Source organism: Manacus candei, unplaced genomic scaffold, assembly GCF_025592945.1.
Source record: "Manacus candei isolate 608988 ecotype Guabito, Panama unplaced genomic scaffold, ASM2559294v1 h1tg000119l, whole genome shotgun sequence".
Lineage (NCBI taxonomy): Eukaryota > Metazoa > Chordata > Aves > Passeriformes > Pipridae > Manacus > Manacus candei.
In genome coordinates, this window is record NW_026138167.1 from 2,494,547 (window position 1) to 2,515,985 (window position 21,439).

Consider the following 21,439-nt stretch of genomic DNA (forward strand, 5'->3'; position numbering starts at 1 on the left):
CAGCATGAATTCAGTGCAGAGATCCCAAAGTGTCCTTTGCCCTTGCCTACTGATATCTTATCTGCTCCAGCTTCAGAAAGGATTCAATAGCTGAATTGCTGAGGGTTATAGCTCTAGGGTACATTCCTGACCAAAATTACCTGGCAACTTCATTCTGAGGGCTGGCAAATCAACCATGGAAAGCCAAGGTAAATGAAGATGTCAAGCTGCTGCAGCAATCACCTGGCAGGAGCCTGTTCAGTGTTGATAGTGTAGGTCTGTATAAAGAAAGAGCCCTGCCTGCAGTGGCTTCTACCTGCTGCTCAGAAGCTGAGCTTGTTATCCTCAACACAAACTTACACAGGCTTTGGGAATCCAAATCCTCCACCCCGGCTGTAGAAGAGCTGATTCCCAAACTCTCTCTCCCTCTCCCCCCTCCACAAATACAGGGCTCATTACAACATTAGTTTGTGTAAATGTGAGTGCTGACAGAAGGTCCATTGAACAGATGTTGTGTGCACACACTTCATACCTGCTTAGGGACCAGGATGGGTGAAAAACACTTCCACAGCCTGAAAGCCATAAACAAGAACAGCCTTGGCTTGATAACTGCCTAATCCTTGATCCTAAAGGCCCTGCCCTCCTGTCCTACTCTCCAGGCAGGTCTGCTCCACAGCCACCTTTCAATGCCAAATACCTGACAGAGTTTGAAGTGTTAAGCAGCACAAGAAGGCACAAGAGCATGATGGTAACACCAAGCAAGGCAGTGCTTTTTACTTAGGAAAAAAACCAACGTAAACTCAACCCAAAACTTTATTTAGTAGAAAATTTTCAGAAGACAATTTCCGTTTCAATATTTGAAGCCTTACACTGACAACATACTCATTAAAGGCAGCTGCTGTTCTCCCAAGGTGTAGTCCCTTCTCATACTGCACCCTTTATTTGTGGCTTTCATCCTCATGGAGAGGCTGTGCAGCTCTTCCTCTGCAATGCCATCAAAAAAGAAGTCCTCGTTGAAGATGGGATTTCTGCTCCTCTTTATAACAGTGCTTCTCTGCTTCTGTGTTTTCCCTGGCACCAGGGAGAAGGAGATGCAGCAGTTGATGTGTTTGGGCTCCACGCAGTCCTCGTACAGGCCCTCGGCGCTGATGAGGCGGATGCGCAGCCGCTGGTTCTCGGAGCAGTACTCGGCCGACAGCCTCAGCAGCCCCCCCTTGTCCATCACCACCGTGCTCTCTCCCACCAGCCTCTCCCGACTGCGGGGCAGGTCCAGAGGAAAGAGGGGAGAGCAGGACGTGCTGAAGGCCCGCGTGGCGAGCAGCCCCTCCGAGGCCCTCCTGATGGCGCTGGGGCTGTTATCGGTGGAGCTGCTCTCCTCCGTAGAGAGGGAATTGTTCCTGGCCACGCTGGATTTGCTCTTGGCTTTCAGTGCTCGGCAGAGCAACCCCTCCTGACTCTGTGCTTTGGTCAGGGAGCAGGGTCTGGGAGGGGACCTGCTCAGAAGAGGAGAGCTGAAAGGAGAGGATTCGCTGGAGGAGGCAGTGTCGCTGTCACAGGCGCCCTGCCTGTGCAGAGAGAGCTGCTTGGGAGGCAGCCTCACTGAGGAGAAGCTGATGGCAATGGGATTAGAGGTACTGCCCTTGCCACTGAAGGTGTTGGCTCTGGACCGAGGCAGCACCAGGCTGGGCAGGGCACCGCGGGGGTCACCGTGGAAGATGGACTCCTTCCTCCTGGTGTGGGGGCTCTCCAGCAAAGTGTAGAAGCCATAGGAAGTGGGGGCTCTGGGAAAGTGGGGCAGGGAAAGCGCTGCTTGGGACTGGGGGTCCGAGTTGGTGCTTTCGTCCTCCAGGGCTGTCATTTCCTCTTCAACACTTTCCACCTGGATGAGGTGTGGCAAAGAGCTGGGGCTATTGGCAGAGGTAAAAGCTGCATCCACTGAACTGTGATTCTGGTGGGAGCCAGTGCCCTTAATGGAGCCAGAGCTGGTCAGCCTGGGGGGAATGCAGAATTCGGGGATTTTGTCGGGGGTGAGCACGTTTGGAAAAGCAGCAGCCCCCAGTCGGGGTTTTTCTGACAGGTTTTGGCCATGTGGCAGTCCCAGGAAGGAAGAGCTGGGGAGATTTCCACTTTCATGTGATGCTCTGATCTTTTCCAGGAACCACATTGCTGTAGTTGAGCAGGAGGTCCTCAAAGGGGAAAAGCCCGATGGACAAATCCACCTGCAGACACACAGAGGCGAAAAAGTACGTGAACATTCTTCTTGGACAGACTACAGGGCACGGCCAGGCGAGCAAGGCACCGAGGGCGCCATTCAAGGCAGGACTGGCACAAGCCTATTGAACCCACGGGTTCCAAACAGCCCCTGCCCAGCGCACCACTCCTGGCCAGGTCAAACGGCACAAGGACAGAACCAAACCGCTGAAGAGAGAGAACAGCACCGACTCTCCACCGGGGCAGACGTCCCTCTCCGGCAGTGCCCCCGCGCCTCTCCCCGAGCACAGCACGTACCTGGTGCAGTGCGAGCCCCCGCTCCGGGCAGTACCCCCGGCTCGCTGCTCGCCGCGCTCGGGCACCTCCGGCAGCCACCAACACCTCCCGACCGCCCCGAGCCGGCCCTTTTCTACAGGCACCGGGCACCTCCCACCCGGGGAGGAGGGACGGGAGCGGAGGGGCTGCCCGAGGGAGGGCAGGGAAGAAGGGGGTGCCGGGCCCGCGGCCACGCCTGCCGCTCTCACACGGGGAGAGGAGGAGGAGGAGGAGGGAAAGCACCGCTGCTGCCCCGCCGGACACGGTGTGGGCGCCGGAGTCGTGCCCAGGGCAGGGGGAGGGACTCGGACAAGGGCCTGTCTCGGGAAAGCGCCTTTAGGGCCGCCCCACGCCCCCGGGAGCCGCCTGCGGGAGGGGAAGGGGCTGCCCGGGCAGCGCATCACCCCCTGCTCCCGGCTCCCTCTCTGGTTAATGGCTGTTACAGAGGCGTCCCGAGATTAACTAACAAACCCGGGACAAAAGCAGCGTTGTTTGGCGCTTCTGTTCTTCTGGAGCTGCTGGCGGCCCTCCAGCACTGGAGCCATACGAAGCGGGGATTGCGGTTTTCAAGCTCCTTTGTAAAGAACTTCGCTGCCCTTCCGCGTGTGAATGTGTGTCGCCCCCTCCTCATGACCCACAAAGAACACGAGACAACGGAGCCTTGACCCCGCGTCCTTATGAGCGATACTGAGCCACGGCAAAACCAGCAGTGCAGATGCAGGGAGGGGAAAAACACGGCAGAAAATGCTTTGGCGTGTCAAAAACACAGCCTTGTGTGACACTGAACGGGCACCGCACTGAGCCGGGGGGATCCAGCAACTTTCTCGGCACAGTTCTGCAATGCAGCACCGCCTGGACAGACCTGCAAACTCTATAATTATCCTGCGAGCTGCAAATAGCAACCTGAACTGCAGAGCCAGGAAGGCCTGACTAACTGGTTGGCCGAACGCTCAGCTGAAGGTTGTAACACAGGGATAACAGACAAATAATATTCTGCTTTCCTTTTGCCGGTGAAGAGCTGAAGTTCATGTTTACTGAGTGCTCAAAATAGATGAGATGTGCTCAGAGAAAACAAATCCGGGGGGTTACAGGGGCAGGGAACATTTTGAACCCGCTGAAAGGTTTAGCAGGGAACACACATGTTCTGGGTTTGAGCTCTGCCTCTCTCCTGCTTGTTTTACACCAGTTAAGCTTCACTTGCACAATAATCCTCTAGTGATTAAAATCAGAGGAAATTCTTTCTGCCATGATTTGTAAAAGGGTTCAGGACACCCCAGAGGTCCCAGTAACGCTGCAGTTGCTGGTGCTCTTGTAGTTTACTTAAATGTACTTACTTGATGTAAGTATGGCTCAAATAATCTCTAATCTAATTTAGAGGCTTCTGGAGAGGGTTTACACTTTCTCCAGCTAATGAGACTTTTCAGCAGCATGGTAAGAGGAGTTATTGGAGACCCTGGGATGCTCTCCTTTGGGAAGCACCACAGAGCTGTTATCCATTCAGACCAGGCAATACAGCACTATACATCCTGCAGCTTCCAAAGAGAAAGCGAGCTAGTTCCAATTTACACACCTCTGCTTTGAATACCAAAGAGATATTTGACTCTAAACATGGAGAAAAATTAAGGAAATTGAGCTTTTTAGTGGGAACTTCATTGCCTCCAGTAACAGATGACAGAAGTAGTTCAGATACAGCAATCATTGCAACTGGGCTCAGGTATGCTGAGTGCCCAGCTGGCATCGGGCAGTGGTGAAATAAAACAGCCATTCTGTCAGAGGTACTTGATTTCTGTTTAGTCTCTTTAGGCTCCCAAGGAGAAGAGCGAGGGCTCTTCCAGCGGGTGATCAGTCCCCTGCTCACAGTTGCCTGTCTCCCTCCAGTGCCTGCAGAGCGAGCAGGTGCCTCACACGGGGTGGTGTGTCCCGCCCTGCCTGAGCCGGCACTACCCAGCCCTTTAACAGATCGCTGAGTGCCGGGAGTGCAGCAACACTTAAGCACTCGATACATCCCCCCTGGAAATAGGCACTCAGATCTGCGAGTGCAGCTTCCTGTGTTCAAAGCTGTTTCTCTTTCCTTGATTAGCTTCAGAGCATAATTAAAATGTGCTGCCAACAAGGCTTCCTGTTGCTATAAAAAATGTGTCTGCAATAATCCACTTTTAAACCGGAAAAGATATAATTTGTGGCAAGGCTTTATTACCACCCCAGTACCAATAATTGGTGAAAGCCTGGGATCTTGCCAGGGGCTGGAAAACCTGAGACTGAATGGAATCTCCTCCCAGAGCAACACAGAACAAAGTCAGTTTTCCTTGGCGTGTTACACTGATATTATTTCTCTCCTGCCTTCACTGGGCACAGTGGCCCCACTCAGGAAAGGTCCAAAACCTGTTTGAAACTCGCTGGTTTGAGGGCCTGGAAGTGCCAGGAGAACCCTTCCGGTGGTTTGTAGAGGGTAGAGAGGCAGGAGGGCTTCAAGAGCTGGCAGCCTTTTGGTGATGAGCACCAGGGGAGGTGAAACCCTCCCTATCCAGCCAAGATGAGTGGAGAGAGAAAGAAAAACTTCCTGCCCTGCTGTGAAAGGAGGAGGCATCAAAGACAGGCATGGATGAGGCAGCACAGAAGAGTTTAAAGCAACAGCCATGGCTCAGTGCATCATATTACCTAAAATATGCAACATTTCCACAGGCCTCTGTGAGAACACATAACTCGGTTCAGTTTTGTTTTCCTAAAGAAAGCAGCAGTAACTCAGTTGCAGCTTCTTGAAAGAAAACCTCAATCAACTGAGAGGCACTGACTTTTTTCATTCCAGACTGATATCACTGCAAATGTACAGCACATTGATGCCTTCCTGTCACTGTGGCAAATGTCAAAGGTATCTCTTAGCAGTCTGCTCTCCACTTCTGGCCTGAATCAAGTCATTCTGCATTTCTTGTTTAGTAACACAAAATGGTAGCAGAGGTTCAGCAAAACTCATCTGACAACCTGATCTTTCTCCTCTTATTTAGTACATCATAGTAGCTTATATTTTACCTCACCAGCAAAGGTAGGTTTCTGCACAGCTTTGCAAGTGTCCCTGCTCCTTTAAATGAACACATGAAAGAACAAGTGCCCAAGAGCTGCTTGGCAGAAGGGCACAGGAGCTGTGGGGCCCTTCAGGCACTTGGGCACTTCAGGCAAAGTATCTCAAGTACCTCATGGCACAGCAGTGTGAACTGTACAGATGTAAAGCTATGAACTAAAGAATTCATTCCTGCCATCACATTACATGGTCCTGTGGTGAGAAGCTGAGAATTGCCACGCAAAATCCGAGAAAGGTTTGCTGTCCCTGCTTCCACTGCTGCTGAAATCAGCAAAACAATCTCCTGCTCCAGTTCCAGGCAGTATCTACTTCATGTCTACTCAAATCTGAAAACCTTCGCTATTTTGTCTGCATGATGTTAAATTTCTTTTCCCTGATGCTTTCATGTAACAGGGTAGAAAAGAATGGAACTGGAAAAATATTTTAAAGGCTATCAGGATCATGAAACACATCACAGAACAGATAATTAATTATCCACATTTCCTATGACTGGGGCAAAACAAGCTCCACTGCTCTGTTCAGGCCATTTCCTGAAAAGGCAAGGTTCTACACATGGACAACCAGGATAAAAACTCAACAGCAGAGGGGATTTCCTGGCACCATCAGAGGGTTTAGCACACGGCCTGGGCAGTTTAGGAAAGCTGGTAAAAGGATCCTAAAGAAGAATGGAACTGGCTTGAGAAAGGAAGACAGAAGAAACAGAGATTATTTAATTGAAAAAAAAAATATGAGGGGCAGAAAGACTCTGCTTGTTCTGCTTGCTTCTGAAAAAAGGGGGATGTTGAGCTGCCTTGCACAGCTCCAGCTCGGAAGGCACAAGTGACTCAGGGCTTGGCAAACTGCTGCCCCAGCAGGGCCTTACAGGGGTGGTTAAACTTCAAAGGGGAAAGGACTGAGGTGCTCAAAAGGACACTGCTGGTGGTCCTGGGTGTGCAAGGCCACTGCTCTGAAGGGTGACAGGAAAGCATCTGATCTTCCTCCACTGAACTAATACTATCCTGCAGTTCAAGGATGTCTGCCCAGGAAGGTGATTTGACAGTTTTGTTGCTGGACATGTGCTCGCTCTGACAGGCCAGCCATGAGATCCCAGCCAGGTTATGCAGGTGCAGGCTGGCTCGGAGCAAACCTTGCAGCTGGGTAGAAAGAACACATGTCCAAGGGACTGGGCATAAACTGCCTTGTTAGTGAATGTTTCACTAAAATTTTACAGCCTAAAAATTCCCATGCCTTTTCCCAGGAATTGCAGCTCTGTACTGCAGACTCTGTGTTTCTTTCAAGATTCTGGGATATGGTGAAAGCAGACCCAGAACTGCCCCCAGAGTGTGGTGTTCAGGTCACTCTTCTGGTGTGGAAGATTAACTTGTTCTTTGGGCAAACAGCCCCATTTTAGGGCAGGCCTCTCCCATTAGGCCCCACAAATACTTCTGAGGATTTTGTGAAGAAAAGTCCACCAAACTGCTCATGTCTTTCCACAGGGGTGTGCTGTGTTAGGGCAGTAATGAGTATCTCATGGCTTTGCAGAGTTGCTGTGCTGTGACTTGTAGTAGGGTTAATGAAATATGAGAATTATCACTAATATTTCCCTCAGGGTAAAAATAAAAATAAAATCAGGCAGTACAACCTAATAACTTACAGACCAGAATATTTCAGCTGGAAGGGATCACCCAGTCCAACTGCCAGACCAATTCACGGCTCCCCAGAAGTTAAACACATGTTTTTAAGGGTCTTGTCCAAGTGCCTCTTGAAACACTGACAGGTTTCTGGCACTGGCCACCTCTCTAGGAAGTCTGTTCCAGTGTCTGACCACCCCCCTGGTAAAGAAATGCTTCCCAATGTCCAGTCTGAACCCCTCCTACACAGCTTTGAGCCATTCCCACACCCTGCCACTGGACACTCCCCTTCCCCTCCTCAGGAAGCTTCAGAGAACATCCAGGTCACCCCTCAGCCTCCTCTTCTTGGAGCTAAACAAACACAGTGTCCTCAGCTCCTCACCTGCATTCATTGCAGATTCCCTGCTCAGAAACAAAGGCACAAATCAACACTTCATGCAACTGTCTCTGTGCTGGGAGCCTTGATAGAAGGACTCTTTCTGCACTTTGGCCTCATTTGATGGTAGTCCTCGTGTACCCCAAAAGAATTCATTGCATATAAATTTGTATTGACACCTGCAAGGTGAATCACACCTGCTGAGAAAAACTAGTATTCACTCTTCTTTTTGCTCAGGGTAAATTTAAATATGAAAGAGGAAAGCTAAATAAAATAAGGCTTGGGGTAAAAAACCCCCAAGTTTCCACAAAACTTCAAATCAATAAGGATTACTTCTATCAAGGTTAGAAAGAAAGATAAAAAGAAGGAAACAGATTTAGTTTCCTAATACACAGTCCTGGCACTATGTCCATGGAGGGAACATATTTCAACCACTGATAAAATACATTTACATCCATCTCAAAAAGTCAAATTTGAGAAAAGCTTTGGATCTATATGCTGGTTTGTTTCATCATTTTATACATAATTTTATGTCTCAAAAGATGATTATATGAGTCAGCAAATGGATAATTATCTACTACTAGCACTTTAATCAGTGATTATAATGTCACTAGTTGTTCTTTGGAAGGGGATTCACTAGAACTTCCCTCCTTGCTGTGTTCTTTGGAGACACAAGGCTAAACCTGTCCAGTTACAAACACCAACACTGAAAGTTTCCTCTCCAACTGTGTTTTACCACGCTCCTCTGGTCGTGTAGAAACTTGGAAAAGGAGATTTTGATTTCCAGAAGGACAGTAGGGTTGATCTATGCACTGCAAACACTTACTGGCAGGTTTTATTGACCAAGCAGTTCTTAGTGCTCTTCCTCCCACCAGAGTCCTTCCCCAAAGAGCACAGAGCCAGAGCACCCTCAAACCCAGCAGAGAGGCAGGGTCTCTCTGTAATGCTCCCCAAACACCTGCCCCAGGGGTTGCTGGCTGGCTGCTCCTGTCCTGCAGGTAGTTTGTGAGAAGCTCAAAGCACCAGGTGAGTGGCTGTGTGGAAGCACCACCCTGCTGGTACAAACAAGGCTCCCCAGGGTGAGCCAGGCAGAAGCCAAGGACATCTCCAAGAGGGTGATTCACCTTGTCCAAACATGCTGCCTCTTGATGGGGAGTGTTTAGCACTTGGGAAAGGGGTGTGTTGGCAGACACACTGCCCTGCATTTCCCGTGCCCTGAGCTACAAAGAGCGAGGTGTCCCTGCAGGAGGAGTTCCCGAGTTCAGCCCTAATAACTACAACTGCAGGGCACACTCTGCTCCTGTGGTGGGCTGGGAGAGCCCAGGAGCACGGCCCAGCTCCAAGGGGTCCTGCCTGGAGGCTCCTGGGTGCTCCTCCCTTGGCCCAGCTCCAGTCCCAGGCAGGGGGAGGTAGGTGGGGAATTCTGCTGCAGGAGCTGCCAGGTAGGAAGATCCTGATGCTGCACGTGGAAGGGTGTGTGAGGCACAAAGAACAGCAGCCTCCCTGACTTTCTCCTCTGCAGGCAATACACACTGAATCTCTAGTTGTTTATATCAGCTTTCACCCAGATTTTCTTTGACTTAAGATTTGACTGGGAAATATTCCTGCTTAGCAGCAAGTTAAGACCACAAGCCAGTCCAGGCAGCTTCACCTGGTCCTTGCAAATTAAATATTAAAAAAGAAAACTCATGGATAACTGAATAATATCCTCTGAGTAATAAAACTGAGTGGAACATTTCTTCTACCTGAAGATGGCACAGGCACACTGATGGGTTTGTTGGTCTCAATATCTTGACAGGCAGGACATGCAGTCAGGAGAGTTCCATCTTTCAGTGGAATACATTTCAGTGGAATCACTAACCACTAAGCACCTAATTAAGAAACAGATGTTGATTTTGATACACTGAAGTTCAATATTTGAAGCAAAGCTCAAAGCTGGACTCTTCATCTTTAGACTGTCCTCAGCATTTCTGTGTACAGGCAGACAGGTCTTTTTCTAAAATTCCAGCATTTCAGCAGCTAGACTGTAGCTTTTTGTCCACTAGGATGTTGTGTTTCTGCAGGAGTATTTTCTGGAATGAGAAAGTGTTCCACTTTTACTTTCCATTTAAAAAGCAGGGCCTGTTGTGGCCCTGACCCTGCAAAGCCTCATACAGGTGATCTATCATTACCTCCCCTATCTCAGAGCTCCTAATGCCCAAATAATATTTGCAGAACTAAAGTCATTTGAACTGTCAGTGGGGGGAGAAAAAAAATCCATCAGTGAAACTGATGCCAGTAGGGAGAACCTGATTCCAGGAATCAGTGTAAAGAGTCCTGCAGACCTCGGGGAACTTTGGGAAAAGGCTCAGGATTTTGTGGAGATGCTGGTTTTGGTCTTTGGGAGCAGAAAGGATGAAAATAGGCGGTGACAGTTTTGTTATTGTGAGGAAATGAATTGTCTGAAGTTTCATTTAAAGGAAAATTAGAAGAGAAGTCACAGGATACTGTAATTATATCCTGTAGTATATAGTGTATATCCTGTAGTATATATCCAGAAGTAGCTCTGGAGGATTTTGTGGATCACACACTCTGCCCCCCACCGTTACATATCTGCCACTAATGGTTTACAACCAGAAATGTACAGCAAATTAGGTTAAAAGTACTTGGAGAACAACCCTGGCTCTCAGCAGCATGCAGGAAGAGTGTGAGAAAGACAAGGATTTTCTTTGACAAAATTCCTTCCAAGTCAGGAATCCATAGGCATGAGAAAACCAGCAGTTTAACTACTGCTCCCAAACACACAGAGTTTCAACATATGGTCAGATATTACTACATAAAGGAAGATAATCTGAAGTTATTGCTGTCACACACATATTCCCACTGGAAAAGTGGAGGCAGGCTCATGTGACCATAACAGATTCTCTGGCACTTTGTAAAAGTTGTTTCATGGTGAGGAGCTTTGCTTCAGTGGGAAGGACAAAATTAAGCCCTTTATTGTTTCTCTATCTCATCCTGTCATTCCCTGAGGGGAGTCTGGAGTTTGCATCCAGCCCCAGCCTCCCTCCCTCACCCCCCAGGGCCAGCAGGCTCCTGCTGGAGCCACAATGTGGAACACATGGCACTTGTGTTCTGGGAGTTCTGGGAACCTCCTCCACCCCAAACACTTCAGAGAAAACAGGCTGCAGTTTACTTGCAGCACATATTTCACTGGAGGCTTCACACTACCCAAGACCCGGGCAGAACCAAATACTTGAGCTGGTGACACACTCTTTTGCTACCCAAGCATGTCAAGTAAAAGATGTTTTTCTCTGTTTTCTAGCATTTACAAGTATCTTTTGCCACTTAATTTGTCCCAGTTAAAATAACAAATACAATAAAAGCTCTGGAAAATGCTTCTTCTGGCACCAGCCTCACAAGGAGCTGCATGGACAGGTGACTGGGAAGAAAGAAGGGACATTTCCAGGCCATTCTAGCCCAGCTCTTCCTTCATGACCAGCAGCTCCATCCTCAGAGCTGAGTGTGAAACCAGGCAGGTGATCCAGCAGGGTCTGTGATTCCCTCCCACCTGAATAAAGGATCAAAGAGACTTCCTGGGCAGCAGTCTTGTGCTGTCCCTCCCATGAATTGATATGCAGATGATCAGTGGAGGGCAGGGCACAGCCCCTCCCCAGTGTCTCTGAGGCAAAACACACCTGAAAGCTGCTGTGGGACAGAAAATCCCATCTCTGGCCTCCATCTCTCGTCTGTGCCCAGAGCAGTGTCTGCCTCAGCAGCACTCTCAGACAGTAGGGCCAGGATCAGAAAGCCATCAGCTTGCTCCTGCTGCTTTTAATTAAGCAGAACTCATCAGCAAACTGAAGGCCAGCAAATGGCCCAGGCACTAATAAGCCCAGTCCTCTGGCTTTGATTATTCCTGATATTGAGCTACAAAGCAGCAGCACCCTCACTCCCTGGGCTCTTTGCTCTTAATTATTATTTACTGTGAGCAGCACAAGTTGGGAAGAACAACTGATCTTAACTAATTAAAATATTATGCTTAGCACTTTAGTGCTCAGCAACTTTCCTCAAGCATGAGGAGTGTGAATCATAGACCCACAAATCATTTAGATGGGAAAAGACCTTGAAGATCAGTGAGTCCAAGAGCAGCTGAAATGGGATTAAGGCCAGAGGAGCTTCAGTCCACAAATATTTAAGCCATATCATCCATTCAAAGATCAGCTGTTTTAGGCAGACAAAGTCATCAACAATTGCCCAACTTCACCTGTCAACAATTTGCTCTCCTGTAAGAATATAATTCAGTTCTGTTCTGCTTGTTGTTAAGTCAAAACTCCTTAGAGGTCATGGGGACCCTGGGCTCAAGTCAGTTTTCTAAAGGAAAGCTGCAAAATAAATTAAAATTTTGCAGATTTTTTTCTTGTTTTTGAAGTATTGCCCTGCTATCAGGAGCTGCTGTGGCAGTGATGTTGGTATAAGCCCTTCAAGGATGGTTTCAGAGCTACATGAGCTTATTGGGACTGTGCAGAAGTACATTTCCCTCAGTGAAAGGAGTGTCAAACAAGGGGGGAAGCACTCTTGGGCTTGTGCTGTTATACTGAATGCTTTAATTTTAAATACTTCTGCAAAGTGTCTTCAGTGTGCTGTCCAGTGAAACTCTGGGACAGCATTTTATAAATCAGTTTAAGTTAACAGCAATTCCTGTCCTCCAGGCAAAAATCCAGTATGGTTTATCTTACAGTAAGAGACCATGAAAAGAAAGGATTAATAGAGGATTGCTGTCAGTGAATGACTCACAGTAAGATGGAAGATTGATTTGATCACAGAAAATGTAAAGAAATTATACCTTTGGAGGAGGGTGTCAGTGAAAACTCAGCATTAAAATACAGGACTTTAAGAAAGTTCCTTTATGAGGGAATTGCTGATATATTCTTGATGATTTGTTTTGTATTTCTTTTAAATCAACCTCTCACTTAAAATCTACACTATCAAGAACAGCAGTAAACTCCTTCTTCAGAGCTCCCAAATCAGACTTAATTTCTTTTTCATTTTTTTCTGTTTTTTTTTCCATACTGACCCTTTTATTGAACACAATTCCCATGGAACCCTTTTATTCTTCCATCTATACTGGTGCTAGTCACAATATAAATCCACTTATCACAATCCTTCTCGCTCCCTTTTCTATGCAACTGAAACTCCATCAAATGTTGGCCAAAGAATACTCATTCAGCAGACTTGGAACATTGCATCTCATAATATCCTATTAAAACATTTAATAGCATTGACTCACTCCAGTCTTTTTAACTGGTGCTTTTATAAAAGCAGGAATATTCCTTGGATCTGAGGGAAACAGATCTCCCAATACATGTCTTTTGCAGAACTGTTTATGGTGATCCCACGATGGACTTTACACCCAAGCCCCTCCCCACAATGGCTCACGTTTCGGGGCAGAGGGTTTTGTTCTTGCTCCTACTCAGACCAAGACCATACATCTTGCACCTCTGAATTTCTTCTGGTTTGTTTTACTTCAGACTTACATGAGAACAGTTCTTTTTCTCTTGTCTTTCAAGGTTTCACCCAAACCCTCTCTCACAGTGTGGTCAAAGCAAAGGTTTTCTTTACATTAGAAGGGAGAGGCAGAACATTTATTTTGGACATTAACAGGAACCCAAATAAACAATATTTTCTGGAGCCAGGCTGGAGAAAGCCCCATGGAAACAGTCCATTCACACACTCAGAACGAGCTGCCATCAGGACTTGGCAAATTAAGAGGGGTGTTCACATATCTGGGATGTTCACATACCTGATCCTTCAAAGGGCAGCTCTGAGCAGAGCCAAGGAGATGCATCTGGAGATGCAGAGAGAGCACATGAAAGGAGACTCAGCTGCTCTGCAGGACTCTCTGAGCCCAGAGCTGCAGCTCACCTGACAAAATCCATGAAGTTACTGACCCTGAGCCGTGGCCCAGACATGCCATCACCTCCCCACTGTTCTTGGCATCCACAGCCAGTTTCTCCAGACAGTGACCAGTCAATAGGAGAACAGTTCAAAACCAAAAAGATATCATAATTCACTACTCCTGTTTACACTCACTTCTCTCCTCTATAAAAATACTAGTTTCCTGGGCCAAAACTATTTCTCTTGCTTTCCCATTCTGTCTGCCCCCCTTCTCTGCTTGAGTCATGATCTCACTCCTCACGCTTTGGTAGCTGGCTCTTGGATTGTTGGGCTGCAATTAGACACACATACATGGTACCACCTGCTACATGCTTTTCAGGGGTTTTGGGGCTCTGAAACAGCTGTTGGTTTCAATTTTTGCAAATTCAGAATGCAGGAGAAGAGGGATTTTTTTTTTTCCAGATGTTTTTAATTCTTCTGCAGGATATTAGAGCATGTAACAAACTCAGAAGAAAATTTAAGAGCACAGGTAATCATAATATTTTACTTAAATTTTGTCAGAGAAACAATAAACATGTAATGAGTTTATTACAGAGTCCTAAAAATGATAGAGGCCCATAACCACATCTATTTGTCTCTAGGGGTTTTTTGAACCTTCTTCTGATTTTAACAATATGCACAAAGCAAGCCAAACAACTGCAAGTTTTACAAACCAAAAAAAACAGAATAAGAAATTATAAAGCAACCAACGCATCAAAAATCTGCCAAAAGGTAAGATGATAAAATCTCACTGCTCTGTCTTGAATACCTCACTTAAAAGTGAGGGAGACAAAGATACACAATGCATAATTTACATGTTTTTTCAACTCACTGACACCAAGTCACTCTTCGATAAATCAAGGATAGGGCACAACTTTCTCAAAAGCAATGACATATTCCAGCTTAATTTTAACATCTTTTGTCAAGTCAGATATAGAAAAGCAGACAAAAATCACAGCTTCCTTCTTCTGGATGTTGTGACAAACCCAGTTCTGAGTTACTGCAGGGGAAATGAATCCTGCTGTTGCAAAAGCAGAGCTGGCCATGCTCTCTGAAGTGATGGAGAGACGTTTCCCAATACACAGGTTTGCTTGAGATGCATGAACTGGGCTCCAGCAGCAGAATCTGCTCTGTACCCCAGCACAAAAACTCCACAAAAACCTGAGAGCTGTTCACTGTGGACATGGTTCCAACTAGGAAGTAGGAACAAAAAGCATCTTATGGCTTTTGTTTGGGTTTATTTTGGGCTGGTTCTCCCCTCAAACACTCTACATGAAGAAAAACCCCAGAACCGGGGATAAGCAAAGCTCCCCTGCTGGAAGGGCTGTACTTTAGCATTGGGCAGGAGGATACTCACCATTCCCTCACTGACCTGCTCGGCAGAAGCAGTGCCTGAGCACGCAAGAAACATCTGCAAAACCTGTCCAAGGGCCAGAAAGGGATTTTGAGCTGTGGGACTGGTAGACACACTTGCCCTGTGGCCAAGTTTTTCTGAAGCAGCAGAAATTTCCCTGCAGAGGTATAAAGCTGTAACACTCCCTCCACAGTCACTAATGCACAGCAAATCTAATGTCACACTCTCCCTTTCCTTCGCCCCCTCCTTGTCTCATGTGTTTGCTGTCCCAAACTGGAACCAGTTGGGAGCTGCTTTCCCAGCTCTCCCTGCTGGTGCACATCTCCAGCCTTATCCAAAGGGAGAACACCTTGTGCTGGGCTGGGCTGTGCCTGTACTGCAGGGCTGGGCCCCTTCCCTGCAGGGGCTCAGCCTGGCTGGCACAGGGGGAGGTTTTGACACCCAGGGACTCTGGTGGGGGTTTCTGCTCTGCCTCAGTAAGATCTGAGCAATGGAGCTCAGGGAAAAGTGCTTATGGTTGTTTTAAAAGGGCAAACACAAAGGATCAAAGTGTGTAGTCCTGGAGCTGCAAATGTATTTATGTGCTCAGTGAGGTAACAGACACTCAAGAGGGTCTCTTGAAATGAGATTTTAAGCAGCACCTGAATTCTGTGGCTTGCACTCATAGCTCAGGAGCTTTTCCAGCCTGCACTGCCTCAGTCTATCACCACAGGGAGTTACCTGCCTTCCTGCAATGAGCCCCTCAGCAGCTGAGCTCTCCCTGGTTTCCAGCAGAACACACTGATTTCAGGACACCATCCAGTCAAACAACCAGCTATCTCCAACCCCTTCCCACCTTCCAGTCAGGGACTCACCTCACCCACCCTCCTCCATCCCAGTACTGGAATGGGAACATCAGGACTTACTGAAAGGACACCACAACGTCCCTCACAAGCTTGGGTCACTTCAGGTTGAAACTATCAATTATTTTATTGATCAAGATGAAACAATTCATGTTTGTCACTTCGGTTTCCATTTCCATAATTCTGGTGCAGTACAGGATTGGCAACTTGGAATCCAGTTTCCTCACTAGGGCTAGTCCTTCACATATTTAGAGGTATCTTCATTTTATTCAAGTGCTTACAAAGCCACTGTTCCATTTTCATTTGGTCCCCCTTTCCTGTTTTTCACTGGAAGAAGCATTTTTTTCCTGTCTGGGTTGAGCTTGAAATCTGACTTACAGTTTATCAACACTGTATTTTTGCTTTCTCAGATAACTGAGAAGCAAGTCCCCTTGGAGGCCTGATGTGCACCCTGGGTCTGTAGGATGGGGAATGAAGCAATGTACCATTTAAGATGCTGCATGGAGGACACATCACCCATCTTACTACCAGGAAAGCAAGAGTGACCCAGCCACGAGGCAGCTGTGCCCTGGATTGACCCTTTGCTGTCATTCTTAATTTTCTGACACTCATTAAAACACCCAGTTAAGACCTGGCATCTGCCCCTCCTGTCTGAGGGTGGCATTATCCCAGTCCTTGGTAACTGTTTTCCCTGGCCCAGCAGTGCCCCACCACTGTGCTCAGGCAAGGCCCTGGTTGCTCTTATTAGCTCCCAACAGATTGTAGGCCCAGCCTGGGAGAGCTTTCAGCTGGCCAGGGGGAAATCTGCCTCACCCAAGTGCAAAGCACGAAAAGAGAGGAAAACAGGGGTGAACATCAAGTGTCAGATGATTTCATGTTGTAAATCTTAACACAGAGAGGCTGCTTACAGCTAACATGCCTAATTACCTGGAGAGACTGGCTTTAGAAGGAAAGCCACACCAGATTACTTACTTCTGGGGCTGTAAACTGGTAAAGCAAATACAGACCTCTATTTTCTGGCTTTTGGCAAATCCTACAAGGCCTACAAGTATCTGCCTCACAGAAAGGAGATATAACCATTGCAAACATGCAACAGATGCTGCTCAGCCATGTCCAGCTCACAGGGAGTCAGTGATGTCCCTTTTACCCCCTCCCAGGCAGAGGGACAGATGTCCCTCTTGCTGTGTGTTAGGGCACATATACCACAAATACCTGTGGCTACCAGGGTGGCACAGATGACTCCACAGAGGAGCTACAGCACTGCCCTGCATAGCCTTCCCCTCCTCCTCCCTCCCTGTTCACCTCCCTGGGCCTGTGTAACACAAGTGCACAAGGCTACATGAACTCAGCAAACTGAGTGGAAGGCAACCAGAGTGTCATAATATTCACAGAGTGGATTCCAGGTTCCTAAACCTGTAAATGAAATGCAGGTACAAGTGCTTTCCTCACGTCTGTTATTCCTGGGCTGCAGTAGGCAAAGATGAAAAAGTTCAGTTCAGGCAGGTAACAAGTAGAGAAATTTCTCACATTTTTAATAAATCATTATCTGTTTTTTCCTTTCTCCTTCCTCCCTACCCCCAAACATGCCTGATACACAAGAAACTACACTCATGTTTGCCAAGGAAAGTTTGAGCTATCTGCAAAGCTTGCATGCCAACTTCTGAGGGCAAAGGCTGGCACTGCCAGTGAAAGCACACTCCAGAACTTGTCCTGTTGCTGCAGGAGAGACACTTCTTCCTCCCCAGGTGGCTAAGAAATATTCATGCTCATAAAATTGAAATGGTTTAAAATAACACTAAGTAAAACTCAAGTGGAACTGCCGGGGCAAATTCATGTTAAGATACGATTGAATTAAACACTTCAGGGCTACAAAACACTTCTGGGCAAGCTGTGTTTCTAATTTGTGTGGTATCTCTTAGTTCAGCACTGTTACATATTATTGAAGGAATGCCAAAATCATCCCTAAGGCAGGATGGTTACAATTAGTAGTGCTGTCTAGTACTGCTTGCTGTAATACTACAGTGTCTAACTCCATGAGGTTCTCCTGGCAGCCTCAGCAGCAGGGAAAGGAAAAGCCCAGCTCGTTGTGTCACGAGGGTTGCAGTTCCCAGCTCTCCACAACCCGCCTGATAAAACAGGACAATTAATCCTTGATGGAGCTGTTGCTGCAGCACCGTGCCAGCCATTTCTAAGATTCCCTAAATACTTGCACAGAGAGAGAGCTGATGTCTGGCAGGCCAGGGTTCAGATACTATCACATCTCACTGGCCTTAACTCAGCAACACCTCGAGTACCTGCTCAGCCACAGAACAGGGCTCTGCCTCCTCACTCCACGGGATTCCTGGGAGCACAGCAGTGTTCCAGTGCTCACAGCAAACTGTGGGAATGCCCAGTCCCACCCCAGCAGCTCCGAGAGGTGCAGGATGGATCAGCAAAGGACAGATTTGCCACAGAGGGGCACAGGACCTGAGCTATTGTAAAATTGCAACAAGGGTCTCCTGGCCTTTTAGGTGGTGGGTTCCTTCAGAAAGCTGGTCCTTGCCCAAAGTGTTTTTCCCTCAAGAAAAAGGATGTCACTGTAGACCTTGCTGGTTTTACCTTTTCCTTACTGCCACAGTCACAGCTCTCAACTCTGCTGCTGTTCTGAGACATTCAGTCCTGCTGCCAACTGAACCTGGGCGTAGGAAAAGAGCCTGTGGCACACAGGGCTTTGCCAGAGTGGCACAGAGAGGCAAAGCAAAGAAATCCTGACAAACAGCAAAGGGATCTAAAGGTGCCAGTAGTTATTTGCTCTGTCAGAAATACATTTAGCAAAGTGGATTCTTTCTGAGCATTGTAACACAGATCAATTGACTCCACATCTAATTGTGTGGATGAGCTATCCCAGATACTGAGTGCTGTACATGGTGACACTTCAGTGCAATTCCTCAAAGTGCAGTAGTGAGGGACAATTCATTTTTGCCCCTGACGTGGCAACATTCCTGCTAAATCCACCCATGGTTGTCTCACAGAGGGGGCTGCACCCAACCTGGTGTAAATAAACCTCTGTTGTGTTCATCTAGCTATCTGGAAGGAGTCTGGACTCCTGCATGCAAATCTAGTTCAGTGGCCACAAAAGAATTCTGGGCAAGGGAAGACTATTCCACCCCACAAAGCCCAGAGGACAGAAGTGGTTGGATGTGTGCCATGGAGCAGCTTACTCATTGGACTCAGCAACAATTGGAGACATTGTTACAGTTCCTTCTGGAGAGAATTGCCGAAAAGTAAAAGCAACACTTATTAATGATTGATTATTCACAGACTGTCTCTGTCCCCCACTTCCTCCACCAGTTCAGAACAGGCTGTAGGTCCCTCCACAGAGGCTCACAGCAGCACCAGAGCATTCCCCCAGCTCTGACTCCTGGGACAACTCCCCTGTATTTCTCCCTCTTGCCATCCTTGTCTGCAGACCCTGCAAGAGCCCACATCCTGCTGCTCTGCTGGAGCAGCTCATCCTCCTCCCTGGTTCTGCTGATCTTTCAGGCTGCATTTCATGTGGGCCTGAGCTCTTTGTCCATAAACACCCCTGGATGTGCCACCATTCATCAGCAGTTTTACCTGATGGTTGTTTTTTCAAAGCAGTATCTGTTTGGTTTGTGAAGTGGCCAATGAGCAGTTGAACATGTTCTGTTTGGAGGGCACAGGTCATGCAAACCAACCTCCAGAGCTGGCTCCAGGCTTCTGATCAGCAGCAGCAAACTGAGCTGTGCTGCCCCAGGATGAAGTGCCTGGTTACATCCAGAGCTGGCTTTTTCTGCCACAGGAAAGGGAACAGGATCCAGCAAAGGCTCACATGACCCATTTTTCCTGAAGTAGTTGCAGTTTCATGCATTCTTATCCCCTCTCCTGGCAGCAGGAGCTGCCAGTCTGGTTTTCAGGGCTCTGCCAGGGCCCATTCTTTCATCCCTATCACTGCCTCCTTTGCCTGTGCCTGGGTCTGCCTCTGCCAAGCACCAAGAGCTCACCATCATTCAGAAGGAAAGGAAAATCCCACCCTCAACTCTGCCCATGCTTTCTACCTGTGCATATACATTCACCTCCCTAGAAACCATTCCTACATCAATAATCTTGCCTGCAAGGTTGCAATAGAGAATTATGTGCACTTTTCTATACAGTGTGTGCCAGTTTGCACCTTGTCTGGATCTAAACTCTGAGTGAAACCTGCAGCATTATGGGAAAAGAAAAAACCCAAACACCTCTGCCCAAATTGCCAAGGTCACTACCACTAATTGGTCCTCTGTGGTAAATAAATGAGGTGGGCATGTGCATGTCCACACATGTGCACACACACCTACTGCATACAGAAGGCAGAGAACTTTTGTGCTTTATTTGAATGATCAAATTGTTGCAAGGGTACTTAAAAAAGTACAAACTCTAAAGCCAGATATGCACAATGCAAGGTGTAGAATGGCATGGAAGGCCTAAGTATGCACCAATTTCCCATTAGGATACTGCCCCAGTGAAGTCTCAGCTCATGATTCATGAATAAAAAAAGGTTTACTACGCTTTAAAAACCCCAGAACTCATTCTCTGAGCACAAAGCTGGAGTCATATAAAAGAAATTGTGCTGCTCACTTGCCTTGTGATACTTTTTTCTTAGCAACTGACCACAGAATGTGTCATAGATCATGTTCATACACAATATATTCCAGCAAGTAAAGCATCAGGGATTTATCCATAGAAAAGTTGCAGAGCTCTCATTCCCCTTTCCTGCAAGATGAGCAGGGAGAGCACATAACACAGTGAAGACTAACCCAGCCTGGAAGGAATGCAAGTCTGTGCTGAAACAGAGAATTTCACTCTTGAGGTGATGAATACAATCAAAGAAGAGCAAACCATCTTGCATAATTCATTGCATCTGTGAGAAGAAATCCATGGGCCTGTTTTCCAGAGTTGGGACAAGCTGTCTCAGGTCCAGCCTTGCAAAGCACTGGGTCAGCTCTGGGAAGGAAGGGGTGGCTTGGCAGAATTAGAAAAGCTGGTTGGGGAGTAAGGGAAAATTGCCAAATACACGACTCCTCATTACAATTCACAGATTTAAAGACTCTTGTGTTATAAGATCTTTAAAATGGAAAAGAAGAGGTTGGAGAACATTTTGCCCTGTTCCAGTGTGTCCTGTACATTCACTGCCCCAGGGCACCCCCCTCATCTGCATCACACAGGCTGCAGGGAAGTCATGGGAATGGCCCCTTCCAGGGATTCAGGTCCCCAGAAGGGGGTTGGTGGCAGCACAGGGCTGGGAGTGGGGCTTTCCAGAGAAATACAAGGGGCTGCTTGGAGCAGAGTGGGAGAAGGAGCAATGCCAGCCATCCTTGGTTTGCCACCACCCAGCAGAAGATGGGGCAACCCAACATAAATGAGGCCAAAATGTGCCCAAAAAGTTACACAGGTGACTCATAGCTGAGCATAAAATTAGTGGAGGCACATTCTGCTTCTGTTCCCTCCAGACCTCAGGCAGGCCACAAGTACAGCTCTCATTAGTAACTGCTGATATAATTTAAGAAAGGCTGTTAAATCATTATTGACTTCAACAAGAGACCACAGCAGTGAAGAGATTCATCAATGAAGTCACAGAAAAGGCAGCTTACTTTTGAAGCAGTCTAAGACAGGGATTCACAGGAAACAAAAGTGATGCACTGATCTATTTTTTTATAAAAATATAAATTACACAGAATATTATGTTAATCATGTGCTGTCCGTGATTTTATATGAAGAGGATGAATT

General features: G+C 47.3%; 1 protein-coding gene across 1 annotated transcript in view; it reads right to left on the reverse strand.

Moving 5' to 3' along the window:
- Nucleotides 1-774: 774 nt before the first annotated feature.
- The window catches only part of LOC127462044 (C2 calcium-dependent domain-containing protein 4C-like), a 28,875-nt gene continuing 8,210 nt past the window's right edge, over nucleotides 775-21,439 (reverse strand). The window contains exons 3-4 of the mRNA XM_051770334.1: nucleotides 2,488-2,871; nucleotides 775-2,198 (exon numbers count right to left, since the gene is read on the reverse strand). Of these exons, the coding sequence (XP_051626294.1) occupies nucleotides 845-2,198; nucleotides 2,488-2,871 (1,738 nt within the window). The 3' untranslated portion in view covers nucleotides 775-844. The remainder of the gene's footprint in view (nucleotides 2,199-2,487; nucleotides 2,872-21,439) is intronic.